Genomic DNA, 17,379 nt, shown 5'->3' with positions numbered 1-17,379 from the left:
TGTCCTGGAACAGTCTCCCTGTTCCCTCTGTTCATCCCACAGGGATGACAATCGCACCCGTCTCCAGGGGCGCAGGGAAGCTGATGCCTGAAGGCAGCGCCTGGGTTCCGTGTGGCCCCTGCTCTGGGGGACCCCGCTGCCCACAATGCAACAGGCCTTCCTTCCCCGTCTCCCAGACGCAGCATCCACCTTCTGCCCAGTTCTCTCTGTTCTTCCTCGGAAAGACGCGGACCACGGAGGCGAACGCTCCCACGCCTGCCCTCAGCCGCCTGGGGTGGAGGTGTTTTCCCTCTGGGCTCGGAGGCAGCGACGGACCGGGGAATCCAATCACCGACACACCTTCCATCCCCATTTCACCAACCTCTGAGATGGCAAAACTCAAGCTCATTCTCGTTGAAAGAACTTAAATCTCACCAACCCTGGCAAAGAGTTGAGTTTTTGTAAAGTAACAGAGATGTAAAACGTAGTCCAACATCAAAGATCAAGTTTCCATCTCGGTTTCGGAGATAATGAACCCAAACGGACAGAAAGAGGAGGAAAGAGCACACTTCTGTCTGTTGTCTAACCTCGTCTGGGTGTTTCCCTCACTAGCTCTGGGTGGTCCACGTTGGTCCACTCCTGACGTCTGTACACCGCCCCTCCGTGAGGATCCAGGTCCCGGAGCTGAGCTATCCGGATGCACACTCTGCCTCCGGGATTCCAACGTCCCGTCTCCGATGTGGTACCTACCGGCAGGGTGGCACGTACGGGAGCTGAAAGCATGCAGCCCAGGGGTCGGAAAAGAGTGGACGCAGGAGAAAAAGGGCTTTGGAGAGAGGTCACGGGGTTCAAGCCCGGTCCTGCCCATCTCTCACCAGCCTGAAGCTCCAGGCAGCCTGAGCTGCACTCTGGGTCTGGAAAGGGGGGCGGGGGGTGGGTGCAGACGCCCCTGCCCTGGGTCGCACAGAGGGCCGCTCATAGGAGTGGATGTGCTCCTGGGACGGTGCCTGGTTCACGGTGCGTGCCCTCCCCTAAACTCCCGAAACTCAGCTTCTAAGTCTCTCCCCAGGAAACTTGGGCATCAACTGCACTTTGGGTGTCCGGAGGCACCTCTGTGTATATCACGCAAGGGACCCCTTCAAAAAATACTCCACCTGGGGATGGGGACATTTAATGGAATGCTCAAGACCTCAGGTGACCACACAACGTGGAATGCTCAGGGAACGAATTTTCATCAAAGATCGTTTTACAGACATGATGATGTCACACGGCAAAAGACTGGAAATCAGAAGGGCGTCCTGATAATTCATATAACTACACGAATTTGGTAACGTACGGTTAAAAGTGGTATGAAATGAGACTGTGCATACAAAATGGATCTGAGACCCAAAGTCAATGAAGAAAGACCATGCCGCTCAATTAGAGATTCACACATGTAACTCGATACTGATCAGAAGCGAGAGAAAACGGGACGCACCGTAGGCTCTGTGGTCGTTATTTACTCCGATACGCCCAGGACTGCCTGCCTTTAGTACCTGTTGGCAACCGACTGTGGGACCCCGAGATGCAGCCTTATCTGGCATTTACGGACTTCAGGGAGCAGCGTGTGCGTCACTGTCCCTCCCCAGCCAGGAGCCCTGGGCGGGGCAGGCACCGCAGATTACCTGATTGGTCAAGGTGAGAAGCTCCCACTTCTACACATCGTGCGTAACACCTGTCACACCTGTCGGCCAGTCTCCAGGAAGGCCCGTCAGCAAGTCCCAGGGGAACTGTCTGTCTGCCTCCTTACTGTCCCCCAGCTTTGTATACAACCACACGTGAAACCAGACGTCACCTTTTTTTTTTTTTTAAAGGCTGGAAGTCAATAAACAAATTTGTTGTGACAAATGCGTACACACACAAGAGGAAAACATATCTGAAAAGGACACAGGGAGAAGAAATGATATGCGGCCTAAGTTGGAAAACTGACACTCAAGAGTAGGGACGGAGTACATGTAAGACCCTTTAAAACACAACAAAAAATGAGGCTGCGTGTGAGTGTTCTTAACATTCTATTATTTTTCTCTCTCATTTCGTCTTTCTGGAATGAATGCTTTGAAAGAAGATACCAAGGGGGTCAAGCTCCATTGGCACCTTCACAGACGACAACGTCCCCTTGAGGAATGAAAAAAATTATGATTAAAAAATAGGCCTTTAACAAGCCATCGTGAAAATGTAGTTTTGTTTTCCAGATTCATTTTTTTTTTTTTTCTCCCCTGGCTGAGAAGAGGCCTTTCAGCAGCAAGACAGGAGTAATTGTGGAAGGAAGGAAAAGAGGATGGTGATATAAATCAGCAAAGGTTAATGATCAGGATGTGAAGAGAGGGACTTGTTTACAGAAATAGCGTGCAATTTAAAATTTACAAGAGATTTAATGCCACTGCTTGGCAATCGCTAAAATCAACAGCCCAGAAAACAGTGACATTAAGAAAAATATTACAGTTATAATCATCCCCAAATAAGTCAATTAGTGTTAGGGCACGAGCTGGCGATTACTTGACCCATTTGGCTTGCACTTAAGTGAAAAAAAATGTCCCCCTATTATACCAAGATCGCTGGATTGTGACCTATTTTGCATCGTGCTCATTGTATACCAGCCTCCCTTACAAACTCACGTGGGCTGACGCTGGTTTTCCTTTGCCTGGCAACAAAATAATTCTGACCCTTGACATTTGCAATCATAAAAAAAAAAAAAAAAAAAAAAAGAGGCAATTTATAATTGTGTTGTTCCAATGAAGGTGGGAAAAATTCAATCTGCTATTATACAAAAGCAGGGGCGGCTGTCTTCGGTGGAAAAAGCAACGCAAGTCAATTTGTGAACTTTGGCACCAGACGACCTTTAGAAACACAACAATATACTGAATTTACAAGCAACAGCAGCCCCATGCAAATGACCCGGGCCTGGCTGCCTCTGGATTAGAGCTGCACACGGCATTATGGAGTATGCGTCCACAAAACAAATTAAGACTGTTACTTAAATGTCACGGCACACTATTGTGTTTGGCTACAGATCATTACACCTGATACTAACACTTTTAAAAACTGTAATAACTCGGGAAATATTACATTGAGTGCCCGCATGTATAAAGGGAAAGAAAAAAAGAGGAGAAAATAGGTTTCTGAAGTAATTTAAACATCACTACTCTAGGACTGAAGCGAAAGGTCAAAATTTAAGTAAGCTGAAAGTAACATGAATGGCAAAATCAAGCACACGGACGGGCGATGGAGACGGCGGGGATGAGTCTGCAGACACAATGAGGGGCATGCGGCTCCACGTGGGCGCGAGGGCGGGGGGCGCGGCGTTACCTTCGGTGTTGGTGCCGCTGCTGCTGTATATATTTCGCAGGCTACCAACACGGTTTAGTTTCCATGCCTTGCGCTTGGCTGCATCCCGAGAGCAGAGGAGGGGGCGGGGGGAAAGAGAGAAAACAAAAAGGAAAATAAAACAAATGAAAAGGGGAGAAATGTCAGAGCAGCTCGTGACGTCACCTCCGAGCCAGTGGTTCCTGGGAGGCAGGTGTGCACCGGGGTGGGGGGGGGGGGGAGGGAGAGGGAGACCCGCACCCCCCCCACCCCCGGCACCCCCCTTCCCCCCACTGCTCCTGGCACAGGGCGATCGAGAGTGGGGGAGGCGTGCCAGCCGGCATCATTAGGTTGGCATGAAGTCAAACTAAGGCCCGGGCAAGGAAGCCCATGCGTCGCTCCCGCCCTGCTGGGCTGGACACGTGGCCACTCGAAACAGTGCCAGGCTGGCCTTCTTGGCGACGGGTGGCGTCTTTTGAAGGAGCTAGGATGCCAGCAGCCATGAGCCCTTTGATTTGGCAGAATGCTGGGAATGTGTCAAATCAAAAGAGACCCCGGTGACTCGCGGTTCACGTGTATGCTGCAGAAGGTAGGGGCCCTGAATAGCCAGAGCCCTTAACGCTGGACTTGTTTCCCCCGCGACACGCGTTCGTCTGGACAGCAGCCTGCACCGGCGAAACTCGGCTACCATCTTGCTGTCGTCAGAGGGTGGAGGCCCTTCTCCTTCCTATGGGGGCCTCTGGAGGCTCTGAAGGGAGCTCTGAGGGGCCCCGAGCACACGCCCCAAGCTCTCAACTCATCAAAGAAAGCATCGGAGGGGGAAAAAAAAAAAAAAAAAGACAGATGGCCAGTTACCCACAGAAGAACCCTGGGTTGGGGAGAGAGCCGCAGCACGAACCTGCCACCGTGTGCAGAGCGGGGCGGGAGGGGTCCCCGACCTCCTCAGGCACTCTTCTCCGGGCACACATTCTCGCCTCACCTGGCCCCCACCCTCCCAACCGCACACTCGGGGCCGAGACACCTGTGGCGGAGAGGCTGGCTCCGGTCAGCCCTTCAGAGGACGCACTTCATCAAGAGCGAAGGTTAAGTAGGGAGCCTCCTGTGGTGCAAGTCTTCCGGCTGAAGGCACAGCCACGGATCCACGGGCCGGACGGCCACCACACGGGCACGCACGCCAGCGTGTCCGTGGCGGACGCGGTCACCCAGGTTTCGGAAGAAGAGGCACGCCGGGCCATCTCCCTCTCTCGACCTCCACGGCCAGGAGAAGAGAGCGGTCAGACCCGCCATCAGGCTCTCTGGGGCTAACCGTTTAATGTTGGGAGTAAGAGGAGCTCCTGGGGAAGCCAGGCCGACCCTCCGGTTCACGGACTGACGCAGAGACAAGGAACACGCTGGCCAGGGGTCACCCCAGCACGTTCCGGACTCAGGACGGTGCTGGCTCCTGCTGTCGTGTTCAAGCCCAGACGCTCAGTCTCGAAGAGGGTGGGCTCCGCTCTCGCTGTGCCAAGCCCGGTGGTCGCGAAAGGAGCCCCCGTGACGACCAGGGCTCTGCGAGGAGCTTTGCTGCTGAGCTGAATCCCAAGCACTTCTGTGCACACGGGGTTTACTTGCAGGGACAACAGAAACTACGTGTGAGAAAGAAGGACACTTACGGAGGCAAGCACAGTGATTCTCAAACAGTGTATATCCGGGATGCAAATTTTATGCTAATGAGGAAAGCAGAAAGCAGCTGTAATTCAGTGGTCACCCGACTTAAAACCGGGAAAAAGTCAGCTATGAGTAAACACCCCGAAGAGTTACTTGGTAGCTTGAAAACCCACCGGTAATTTAGTAGGAGATCTAATCTCTAAACTAGTGGGCATTTAAGGTTGGGGATGCAGGCCCTTCTACCATATATGGGCCTGAATTTAGTCTCGCCCCGGTGAGAAGCTCCCCTTACCTCCGCATCCTCAAGGTACCAACTGCCTACAGGGTGTGTGTCCCAGGTAACGTCACGGCCGGCACCCTCCGGTACGAACACCAGGCGCCCGAGACAAAGGAAACCAAACTAGTCGCGGTTTTCCAATGTTTACTTTAGAAACGTTCAATGAATATTTATCCGCTCCCTCGGGTACAGCGGACGCTTTTGCAGAATTAATTGCGTGTTTAATTATCTCAATAGATGATGCTCTGGTGTCCTGGCCCCAGTTTTACAAGTTCCAGAAAGCGGTGGCCACGAAAGAGGCTGCACTCCCCAGCCTCGAAACTTACCTCTTTCTGAAACATTTACATATAAATAGGCAGAGCTGAGGCTGGGCACCCTTCCGGAGGGAGTGGTGGGGGGAGTTCTAGTGCAAACCTCTTCCCTCACCTGCATATGCCTTGCATTTTTCATGCTCCGATCTCCCATTACCGTTTGGATGTAGAGGTAAGAAGTGAGCTCGCAGTCTGGTTTCCTATTAACCTATTGATGAAATAATCAATTTTAACGTGTAAGATGCCATGCCTTTTCCTTCCTCTTAAACAAATGGACTTTTTCGGGATGATACCAAGGTCCCGACACGTGCATTTGTCTCCTGGGGCATCGACTGCTCTAGGTCCACCTGTTTCGAAGCTTCTCAAAGAGAAAACACAATCGTATTATCATTGGTAAAATCTCAGGTTGTGCATGGTGCTGCTGCCCGTGCTCCCTTCTGCAGGAAATGGGGACACTGTGCCAAACGGAAGGGCACTGCATCCCGACGCTGCTGGCTGGGCGCCTTGTTCCCCAACCACACGGGCATCACACGCCGCGGCCGCCACCTTTGCAACAGCGGTGACGCTTGAGGGCTGCCTCACGCGGACCAGCTCAGAATGCTACATTTTCTGGGCAATCTTTACTTTTTTTTTTTTTTTTTTTTTAAGTTTATTTATTTTTGAGAGACAGAGTGAGACAGAGCGCGAGCAGGGGAGGGGCAGAGAGAGAAGGAGACACAGAATCGGAAGCAGGCTCCAGGCTCTGAGCTGTCAGCACAGAGCCCGAAGCGGGGCTTGAACCCACAAACCGCGATTTACTTTTTTTTTTTTTTTTTTTTAATTTCAGGGATACAGTTTCTTCCATTTCAACACAGGCTAACTCATTTTGATTTCCGTCACCAGTGTGACTTCTCACAAAACTACGGAGTTTCACATCACCGGGAGGGAAGGCAGTGGGGTGCGAGCAATCCTCCAGCAGTTTCCACGCTGCTGTTGTGCTTATTGGATAAGCAAGTCTCTTCTCTAAACAGTTTCGGGTGCCTTACGTAGCTATTTCAACAGCCCGATGTCTCTGCGCAGTCTCAAATGTTGACAGCACAAACTCAAATCTCCCCGGGAGTACAACCCTACATCGTGTAATTTCAGATGTGATGGAAGCTAACTGTCAGCCCGAATGTTAGGTGGGGAGAGGGAGCTCTTCTCACTACCTGCAAATTAAGTGGAACTTTCTGAACCCCGATCTATGTAGGCAGGAAAGTCGGCGGGCCCGGGGCGGGGGAGGGGGGCAGCAGGGGACAGGAAGCCATTAGCAGGACGGCATTCTCCCCATAATGGTGTCAAAATGCGAACCGTGAGCTCACGTTCAATACCAGACTGTTACGTGAATACCACAGCAAGAGGCAGTGCACGGGACACACGGCTCATGCTCGAGAATTAAAACAGAGAGGGACGCGGAACTCATCCTTATACGGGTTGGAATGTGTTTCCTAACGATTGAAAGGATCACAATTTTGAAAAAGACAGGGTAAGACAGTAGGGACTCCTCCTCCAACCTATACGAACACAAAAAGCTTACTGCCTTTTAGTGCCAGTGGCATCATCAACTTCCCCTTCAAATTAACCAAGAGCCCTCTTGCATATGAGCACCTTGTAATCTTTGGATTACAAAGAAAGGCAAAGACAGGTGAGTGGTAGTCCTGGTACCCGAATCCTAATGCTGACAAGTGCACCTGCACGTGTGCTCTGGCTATCTAGTGACAGGGCCCCTTCCGGAAAGCTCATTTTCTTGGGTAGCGGGTGACCACACTGACAGCCGGGGGTGGCTGTGACCCAGCTCATCCGGGTCTCAAATGCTGCTTATCCTGAGTCATTCACGTAAAGAAAAGACGCTGCTATAAACTTCAGTTCGCAGAATATTTCTTTAAGGTATCTGATGATAGTTAGATGCGTTTTGTGTCCCTGTGTCCAAAATGAGGTCTGGCACAACACCCCCGACTCCTAATTACTAACAGACAGTCATGATCTTTTCAAAGGACAGCGAGCAAAGGGGGAAAATGTGCAAATTACGGCTCTCCACGAAGTTAGGGTAGCTGGAATCATTTAGAGTTAACGACTCCCAATTATGACACGTCTCCTGATTTTTGCAAGCTCTGCCTTTTCATCCGAGTTCACACGATGATCGTGAGGGACTTACGATTTTATTTTAAAGGGACACTTGTTATTTTGTTTCTCTGAGCAAAAAACTAAATAAATAAATAAAAAAGTAAAAAACCAAAATTCTTGTATTTTTAACTACCGCGTGCAAATGAATGGCTAAGAACTGACGACAGACAGCCGAATTTCCAAGGTGAGAATCTTTCGACCAGCTCTTTGCAAGTGGAATAAAAATGCACCTTAGTCTGTTGGCGTGCTCAGACGAGCCTGGTTTTCTCCTGAACTCTTCCTCCATCAGTGTGCCAGGAGACCACAGACTTATATTAATGTCACCTCTGGTCTCCTTCTGACAGCGCTCTTTGTTGATTAGATAAATATTCCTCAGATAGCTGATTAAAAAATGATGCAGCTGTGAGGTTGTATGTCCAAGCCTTGTCAGCCATGTTGGACGTTCAAGTGTGCATGAATTACATCGGCGGTGTGCAGCGAACAGGGCTGGTTAAGTAAGGCACGCTGCAGCCCTCACAATCAATTATGAGAACAAATAGGATCTTTTTACCTACACGCAGGAAGGGGCTGGGTCAGAGAAGGCGTGTCACTCATTTCTAAGAATGTCTTGTCTCGGAACGAAACAAATAACCCTCTCCATTCACACGAGGGATTGCAAACTTGTACCTCTTAGAGAAGGCGAATGATAACCTTGTCAGATAGCACCCACTCCCTGTCCACACCAGACGGGTATTTATTTATTTTTAAGATGCCATCAGTATAAGTGCCACTCGTGCAGAGGGGACCGTCTCTGCTCCACAGAGAGGCCAGATAAAGACCGTCCCCCCAGGAGCCCCCCAGCAGGTGGGGGTGGGCCACACTGCGGTTCCGTATCATTTCCAGTCTAGCGTCCCCAGTACCCCACCATCTTTTGTTGGTGGTGATTTCATTGTGAGGTTAGAGATTGGAGATTTCTGTTGTGCTGGCCATTTGAACGTTCATTTGCTCAACAAGACTGTGTAAATGTTCTGTTCTCTTGTAAAGAGGCAGTGGGTTTTTTTGTTTTTTTTTATTTTTCCCCATAAGATGCGACCCCAAAGATTCTTACGCTATGTGAACTCCCTACTTTAGCTGTAAAGGGGCTTGACATAATGGTTGCTTCCCAGAGGCGGCCACACAGAGAAGGAGTCACGTTGAAACGTCCATTAAAAGGGCCTTTGAGAGGATTAAACAAAACCTGAGGCCAAGCAAATATAGGACATATGTTCAGGAAGCAAAATAACTTCGTCGTGACCAGTTTCTGGCAAGACTGGTATAATCTTTTCGTAACCTGAAGCTCCTGAACGCAGGAGCTAAAATACCCAACTCAACAAAGCCCTGAAAGAAGTCACTGACCCTTAATTATAAAATTTTAATTCACTTTCCAATAACCCATAATGGCTTTCTTTACAGCAAATACAATCTCCATATCGGCGGCTTCTTTAAAGCTGCGAAGGCTTGGAAGCCGCCGAAGGCTTCCGCATAGTGGTTAATGTAGACGTGCACAGAAAATACCATTAACCCCAGAAAACAGTGAAAATAAAAACTAAGCGAAAGCTCCAGGATACGCCATAAAAACCAGAAGTTCCAATTAGGTGGAGGGCTGGTTTTCCTCTTGGCCTAGAAACACACTGTGTTGCAGAGCAAGGGTTCAAGCACACCCAAAATTAATTGGGTATTTCAGTACGATGCCAAGAGGGTAACTTTTAACGGGGACTAAAATAAAATAGAGGAGTTGAAGTCGAATATGCCTTTGTGATACATTCGTAATGTAGATTTCAGGTCGGGCATGTTCTCAGATGGAGATTAGAAATATGTGAACACCTAATGTTAACTCCTTGCCCTGTCTTCATGGAGTAGCTATTCATTTTGAGAAGGAAGGGCTTTCTGGCTGGGGGGCGGGGCGGGGGGGGAGGTGGCTTGTTAGGATATTGATACGGGGGCCCCTCGGTCTCTAGGCTTCACCCTCTTCCGGACACATGATCAGGACACGAGAACAGAGACTAAGCATGCTGTGGGCTTGGGAGGGGAGTGGGTCCCCAGCCTTTTTTTTTTTTTTTTAAAGGTCTAGTTACTCCCCGAACAGGGCTTCGATATTGCAGGACTGGGGCACCTGGCATTGCAGATAGAGACAAGAAGCAAACCAAATTCTCACTTAAGAAAAAAACGAGGTTCAAACGAGTTCTTCCAAGCTGAATGATGTGTGCGAAATGTGTGAGATCCGTTCATCCGGGTTCACAGCGGCAGGTTGCAGCAAAGCAAGGGCTGTCCTGCCCTGGCCGCATCTCCTGGCCCCTCTCTGAGGGCCAGCTCAGGGCTCGGGGAGGTGGGCGGCAGGCCAGGGGCGAGTGACGCTGGGAGAGGGAGGCTGGGCACTGGGGTGTCTGAGCTTCTTACCCCGGAAAGGAGTGATAATGGGAAACATTTATCCCCCTCCCCTCCCCCCCTTCCCTTTCTTCTTCATTTTCTTCCTTCTCAATCTCCTCTAGGAGTATATTGCAGGCTTTTCTTTGGATTTTTTTTTTTAACACAAAATCTTTCTCCAACAATTCCAGAAAAGATAGTTTTTTAATAAAACTTTAAATCGTGCTATCATATTTCAAAGGCGATGACCAGTTAAAGCAACTAATCAAAGGCATAATTATGTAATGATGGCTGCTCGTGCTCCCTCCCGGGGCTGTAATTGAGGGGCTGTGATCACTGGACCACCAGCCTCAACAATGGCGGACACTGCATTTGATCTGACATCTTTGTAGTTGACTTCCTACACCTGCCTGAGTGAAATGGGACACTTCAGGGTTATTCAGTCAACCACAGTCCCCTTATACGTGGCCATCTGAGTCGGGGAACACCACTGAAAATATCTTCTAGAAAATATTTGTAACCTTATGCATTTCAGGAGGACCTCCCCGGAAATTCCCGATAGCATTCTGATTTGCAGTTTCAGAAACCTCGGAGGCTTTAACATACATGGGTATTTACTTAGTCAAAGTCGGGCACAAAGATCAGAGTGGAACACAGAAGAATTCTAATCATTTGATTCTTTTCTGCTATTATGGACATACACGCCTTGAAAGACTAACAGACTTCTTCCCATAAAACTGCTTTGACCATAACTTCACAACTTTTTACTATTTTGAGTAATTAAACAAGGTCATGATTATCCTAGGAGGGCCCAGGAAAGTGCTGTACTCACACAGCACAACAACGAAAGTCTCATTTCTTTCTGTAAAAGTAACTTAAATACACCAACTTTATTCAGCTTCAAGCAAGAACACAGTGGAACACGGCTTCAATATTATTGCAGAAGCAAAGTTAATTTCATGTTATTTTAATATTAAGAATATACCATGACCAATCTAACTATCCCTTCAATTTTCCTCTTACAGTTCTTAACCATATACACGAATAATGACCGCACTTACGAGTATGGCTTCTATGAAGACCTGTAATACTTTCGAAAGGTAAGGTGTTAGGTTACGATCGTTTTCAAAATTATCCTTTTTAACAGTGGCATCGTGGAGACAGCATGTCACAGTTCCTTATCATTAAGCACTGAGTTATTGCCAATTTCATGCTACTAAAGATGCTATCTTCTCTTGAACTTAACATAGATACAGGTGGTCACATATAGAAATATTTATAGGTATGTGTGCAGACATACACATGAATTCCTTTTCTCTGCTTTGTCTGCTGAGAGCCAAGGAGGAATGACAAGCTAGTAATCTAGCCCACAGAGCTCAGTTTCTAACACCGTTCTCCAATAAAAAGATCCAGGGCTCCTTGGGGAGGTGGACAATTCTAGGACAGGGGCAGGAAATGTAGAGGTGAGCCTGGGGCATTTCATAGATCCCCCGCAGTGAGCAAGTTGCTAAAATAAACAAACAGACCTGCCCTACACTGATGGGGGCAGGAACTTCCAGTGGCCGAAGCCAGAATAATTCGAGCAAGAAGATAAACACAGTGGTACTGGATTATAGCCTAAAGTATAAAATAAATAATCCAAGAGTCCATGCAGATGTAAAGAAATGATCGAAGAAAATTAATAAATGGGGAGAAGAGACAAAGCTTCCCAAATAGTTTATGTCGATACCCCACCCGAGAGGAAGAGGGGCGTGACTCCTCCCTCCGAGGTGAGGGCTGGACACAGAGGCTTCCTCCCAAAAAGGACCCCGTGGAAGTGGGGAGGGGACAGAAGTAACTTCACAGAGGGGCAGTCTGAGGAACACAACCTCAAGCCAGTGATTAAGGTCAGCACTGGCAGTCACAAATGGCGGTGATACTATGTTCCCTTGACATGCTGTCATAAAAACAGCTCTTGCCTCTGTGACCTTCCTTCCAAAAATCACGACCCCAGACTAATCCTAAGGAAAACAGCAGACAAATTCCAAAAGAAGGGCATCCTACAAGGTCAGGAGTACCTGACCAGTACTACTCAAAACTGTCAGGGAAATTTGACAAGGGAAGTCTGAGAAAACATCCCAGCCAAGAGGAGCCTCAGGAGACGTCACAACTAAATGTCATATGGGACCCTGAATGGCATCCTGAAACAGAGACAGCAGTGGGTCCAAACTAAGGAAATCCAAAAAAAAAGTATAGACTTTAAGTTAATACTAAGGTTATCAATACTGGTTCATTAATTGTAAGAAACATACCATACTAATTAAAGATGTAAATAGCAACGGGAAATCATGTGCACACATGTGTGTAAGGGGATGTCATTTGGGAATTGCCTATAATATCTCCTCAGTTCTTCTAGAAGTCTTTTCCAGAAACTACAACTTTTCTAGAAAATGAAGTCTACTAAAAATACTGTAATAAGCACCTCTGGGCAGGAGTATGAGTTTTTTTCCTTCCAGTCATTTTAATGGTTTCCTCAGAATGAAATGCCAGCAGTAACACTGCCATATGAAAGGATTATCCTGTAGCTTGGAATATGTACAGAGGAAACTTACCTGGTCGTAATGTATCACTTATTCTCCTTAAATCAACTTTTACAAATTAAAGGCAATTTGAAATCTCTGTGTGGCCTAAACAGTATGTGTCACATGTGCTAACAGAAGCTCTTAACAATGTGAATGCCTGCTCCATTGGACAGTTGTGCTGAGAGATGAGCTGTTTAATTTATGATTGTGAATGTAGGTTTCATGGTATGTTTGTGAACTAATGTCCTTTCCCTTTCCTTGCTTTTTTTTTTTTTTTTTTTAATGTTTATTCATTTTTGAGAGACCAAGAGAGAGAGAGCAATTGGGGGAGGAGCAGAGAGGGAGACACAGAATCTGAAGCAGCTCCAGGCTCTGAGCTGTCAGCACAGAGCCCGACATGGGGCTCAAACTCATGGACTCGATCTCGAGATCAGGACCTGAGCTGAAGCTGGACGCTTAACCAACTGAGCCACCCAGGCGCCCCTCTTTATTTTTTAAGTTTTATTTATTTGTTTTGAGAGCGACAGAGACAGCACAAGTCGGGGAGGGGCAGAGAGAGAATCCCAAGCAGGCTCTTCACTGTCAGCACAGAGCCTGACACAGGGCTCAAACCCACGAAACCATGAGATCATGACCAGAGCCAAAATCGAGAGTCGGACGCTTAACCGACTTAGCCACCCGGGCACCCTTGAACTGATGTTCTTTAGAGGCAGCAATCCACCAAGGCCAGTTCTTCTGGATACTATGCTGTCTCCTTGTATTTCATTTGGAATTGTTGAACTTGCAATTATGTTTTCCCCCCCTTCAGTGAATTACAACGTATATTTTTAAAAAGCGTACCAAGTATGAGTTCTCTAGTTAATTTCCATGATTAGCTTATAAGCATTAGAAAATGGGCCTGAGCCGTTGACAAAAAACGTTTGCCCTCGTGCTGAAATTTAGATCTTTGCTTGTAATCAGCACACACACACAACAATCCACCTCTTCACTAAAAGCAAAAGAGCTTAACGAAGTTGAAGACCTGAGTCATGGCTACTCTGGTTTCAAGAGATTCGTGGAGGCACACACCTGTGGTGAATTATCTGCTCTGGGGGAAGGTCTGAACTCAGACTCACAAGGGTCAGGAGACAGAATCAGCACCGTTCTTAAATACGAGTACTGATAAAATTGTGTATGAAAAGCAAGTTTGTAATCACGAGTTCATCTACAAAATACCATCCCAAAGTTCACTTGGGCACAAGATAGGAGGTGAGGCTATTCTCACCAAAGCCCATTTCATACGCAAAAACCCCAAACAAATTGCAAGAAACAGAACAACTAAACTGGCTCCTTCCACAGAAGGACAGAGTTCATGGCCTTATGGTTTCCAACCATCAGTTTCATGAACGAATGTGGAACATACGAAACTGTACCAAATATGCATTATTTGAAGGTTTTCTTTTATTATTTCTTTTCTAATTCTTTTGGGGGGGGAAAATGATATTTTATAGATTGTGAAGAACATGCAAACTGCCGAGAAAAAAGTGTCAGGATGGCAATGAGCTGCTTCCTTCACGGAGGAGAGGTGGCTGCAGGCCGTTGCTGGGTCTCAGTGGGTCAGTGGCTGAATTTGACCCACGTGGCAACGTGCGCCCTCTTCCCAGTGCTGCAGGTGCAAGGGAAGGTCACGGACAACAGAGAAGAGAGGGAGGCGGGAAAGCTGGTGCTCGGGGAACCGAGGCCGCCCTGCCTGGCAGAGGCACAGGGTGGCCAAGGGGTGACTCGGGTCCGTGTCCCACGGTCCCCTTCCGCCTCCAACCCAGGGCTGCCACGAGGGGTGAAGGAGCCACCACAGCAAGAGGGGCACAAAGTCAGTACACGCCGGCGTCTTCCCCTTACCGCCTAAGCGAGATCGAGACAGTTCAAAGCAGACGCATCCACAGAAAGAAAATCTCAAACAGCTGGCTGAAGTGCGAAGTGCTATCTGAATGACTTGCTAGCGAACTTGTGTATTCGTTCTAAGAGCCTTCACCCCTTTCTTCCACTTAGCCACTCACCCAGGAAGGGCAGGAGGAGGCAAGAAGGTCCACCCTCAAACACCAGGAGCCTCTAACGGAGAAATACAGATGAAATTCTTTTTCACCAAGAAACTATTTAACAAGAGCCGGGGACTCCCTTGTGGGGTGGGGGCGGGGTGCCTGTACACGCACAGTGTCTCACGCGCGCGTGAGGGAGACGACAAGGAAGGGCGGGGGAGAGGGATCCCAACAGTAGGGACTGAACCAGTATGATCAACAGGGGAGACCAGAACCTTTCATCTGGGTGGGCTTTCAATGTTTCAGTTAGCAAGGAGATGGGTTTCTACTAGTTATCTCAGAGACGACCGCACTGAGGAAGCTGGAGATGTTCTCCAAACTACGTCTTCTAGAACAATAAACTGGACGAGAGATGTCAACACGCGGCCAACCGCTCACCATATGCTGTGTGCGGTTATCTTGATGTGGATGCCACGAGAACACAAGGCACAAGGTAAGTCCCAGCCCTCACGAAGACGCATCACCAAGGAAAAACACGCGGAAGATTAATCTCAAGATGCTATGGAAATAGTTTTGAAAATGGTACAAACACGATTCAGAACGATTTGTAAAATTACGATATTTTTAGAAGTCTCCACTACAGACAGTATGTATGCACACAGGTGCACAGACAGACACACACACACACACACACACACACACACACACACCCTTCCGCTCCTGGGCAAGTAGAGCTCTGGCTGAAAAATCAAGTAGGGTCTCGATGATATAGAAATAAACTAAGTGATTTTTTTCCCCCTCTTCTACTTTTACCTAGTGGTAGAACTGTATTTTCTGATAGATTTGAATAAAAAAAGCAAAAAAAAAAAAAAAAAAAAAAAAAAAAGGCCAAAGATCCATCTCTCAGTGTTGTATTATTTTTTTTAATTTTATTATTATTTTTTTTAACATTTATTTATATTTTGAGAGACAGAGCATGAGCCGGGGAGGGGATGAGAGAGAGAGAGAGGGAGTCACAGAATCCGAAGCAGGCTCCAGGCCCCGAGCTGTCAGCACAGAGCCCGACGCGGGGCTTAAACTCACAAACCGTGAGATCGTGACCTGAGCGGAAGTCTGACGCTCAATGAACTGAGCCACCCAGGCGCCCCTCAGTGGTCCTGTTTTTAAACAAATATGCAGGCCCCTTCTGATGACCATGATTTGGCAACCTCGTAGAGTAACTTTGCTTCCCATGAATCATGGCATCGGCATACACTCCCTCCGTCTACGCAGGCCCACCTGTGGACTCTAGCCGCTGGCGTCTACGAAGGGTTGCTTATCTGCAGTCCGGAGCCATGGCTCCGTCCTCCAGAAAAGTCCGGAGCGGGTAGCCAAAGGGCTCTATCACACGTTCACAGTGACATGAAAGACTTAGGTGTGGACAAGAACACCTCTTCCCTGCTCCAATCAAGACAGTTGGCATTTCAATTAAAAGGCAACGATCTTTTAAGTGAAACACCCACGGGGACGTAAAAGAAAAATACCCCCCCATTGACTGATCTCACACCTAGAAACGAAGTACGTGTCAAAGCATGACTTCAACGAAAACAGGAGATGCCCGCCAGACACCTATCTCTAATCTGCCAAGTGGCAGTGACCGGCAGGCAGACAGGTGGGAGGAAGGCGCCCTCACCTTGCGGACAGGTGCCGGGCGGCCGCTGAGCCGGCAGCAGCTCTGAACCGGTGACCGTGGGTGACTGAGTGACAATGGCTGGCTGCTAATCGTTGATCGAATAATGAAGCTGAAACAGCTGATAAAAGGTTTCAATCTTGAGAAAAATGATTGATCGTTTTTCAGTTTACTGGCACCGCTATTTGTGTGACAAACGGCTGCAAAGCCCCCGGTTAATCTCGGCACACCTCCAAGCCCGCTGTGGCAGCTTCGGCTCGCACAGCCAGATAATCAGCAAGAGCTAATAACACCACCGCGCGGAGGCTGCGAGGGCGAAACACTGGTGTTTTATCAAGCCCGATCTCCGAATCAATTTGCACAATGGATTTTTTGGGCGACGGGCAGGGGAGAGGAGAGACCGGGGAAAGAAAGGAAGCAGCACAACAAGAACAAAGATGGATAAGCCGGGCACAGAGAGCATGGTCCTGACACAGAGGCACGGGATCGTCAGGAGAGCAGAAGGGCTTTCGATTGGCTCGGGAGAGCTCACAGATTTTCTCAATGGCAGAGTCTGATCTGTTGCATCAAAGTGTCCCATCAAGATTGTTTGTCATTGGACAGTGCAGGGCTGCTGTGCACAGCCAGCCTGCCTCCTGTCCCCATCGCATGGAGTATGCATGGTTCTTCTTTAGGTCGATTTTCTTTCCTTTTTTTTTTTTCCCCCAATGGGAGGGGGTAGGTAGTGTGGCTTTAAGTGAATTAAAAGTTGTACTTCTGAACGACGCTCAAAATAGCACAGTCGTGGGGGCGCCTGGGTGGCTCAGTGGGTTAAGTGTCCGACTTCAGCTCAGGTCACGATCTCACGGTTGGTGAGCTCGAGCCCCGCGTCAGGCTCTCTGCTGTCGGCACAGAGCCTGCTTCGGGTGCTCTGTCCCTCTCTCTCTGCCCCTCCTCTGCTTGCACTCTCTCTCTCTCTCAAAAAAAAAAAAAAAAAAAAAAATTAAAAAAAGTAAGTTATTAGAAAATAACACAGTTGTTTCTATGGCACCATATGCCGAGTCTCATCCTAACT

At 48.2% G+C, this 17,379-nt stretch overlaps 1 protein-coding gene across 18 annotated transcripts in view; it reads right to left on the bottom strand.

The window, feature by feature from the left end:
* AGAP1 (ArfGAP with GTPase domain, ankyrin repeat and PH domain 1) overlaps window positions 1-17,379 on the bottom strand; it is a 553,911-nt gene that overhangs the window by 96,885 nt on the left and 439,647 nt on the right. For 12 of the 18 annotated variants that reach the window (XR_006713257.1, XM_045481824.1, XM_045481825.1 and 9 more), the window contains one exon: window positions 3,325-3,402. The exons of the other annotated variants lie outside the window; for them this stretch is intronic. Coding sequence is in view for 11 of the 12 variants with exons in the window: in XM_045481824.1 (XP_045337780.1) it covers window positions 3,325-3,402 (78 nt within the window). In the remaining variant the exon portion in view is untranslated. Of the gene's footprint in view, window positions 1-3,324; window positions 3,403-17,379 lie in introns of those variants that run through there. 18 annotated transcript variants of the gene reach the window in all.

This window comes from Leopardus geoffroyi, chromosome C1 (assembly GCF_018350155.1).
Source record: "Leopardus geoffroyi isolate Oge1 chromosome C1, O.geoffroyi_Oge1_pat1.0, whole genome shotgun sequence".
NCBI classification, from domain to species: Eukaryota; Metazoa; Chordata; class Mammalia; order Carnivora; family Felidae; genus Leopardus; species Leopardus geoffroyi.
The sequence above is the reverse complement of the archived record's forward strand: the minus strand, read 5'-3'. Positions and strand labels throughout refer to the sequence as shown.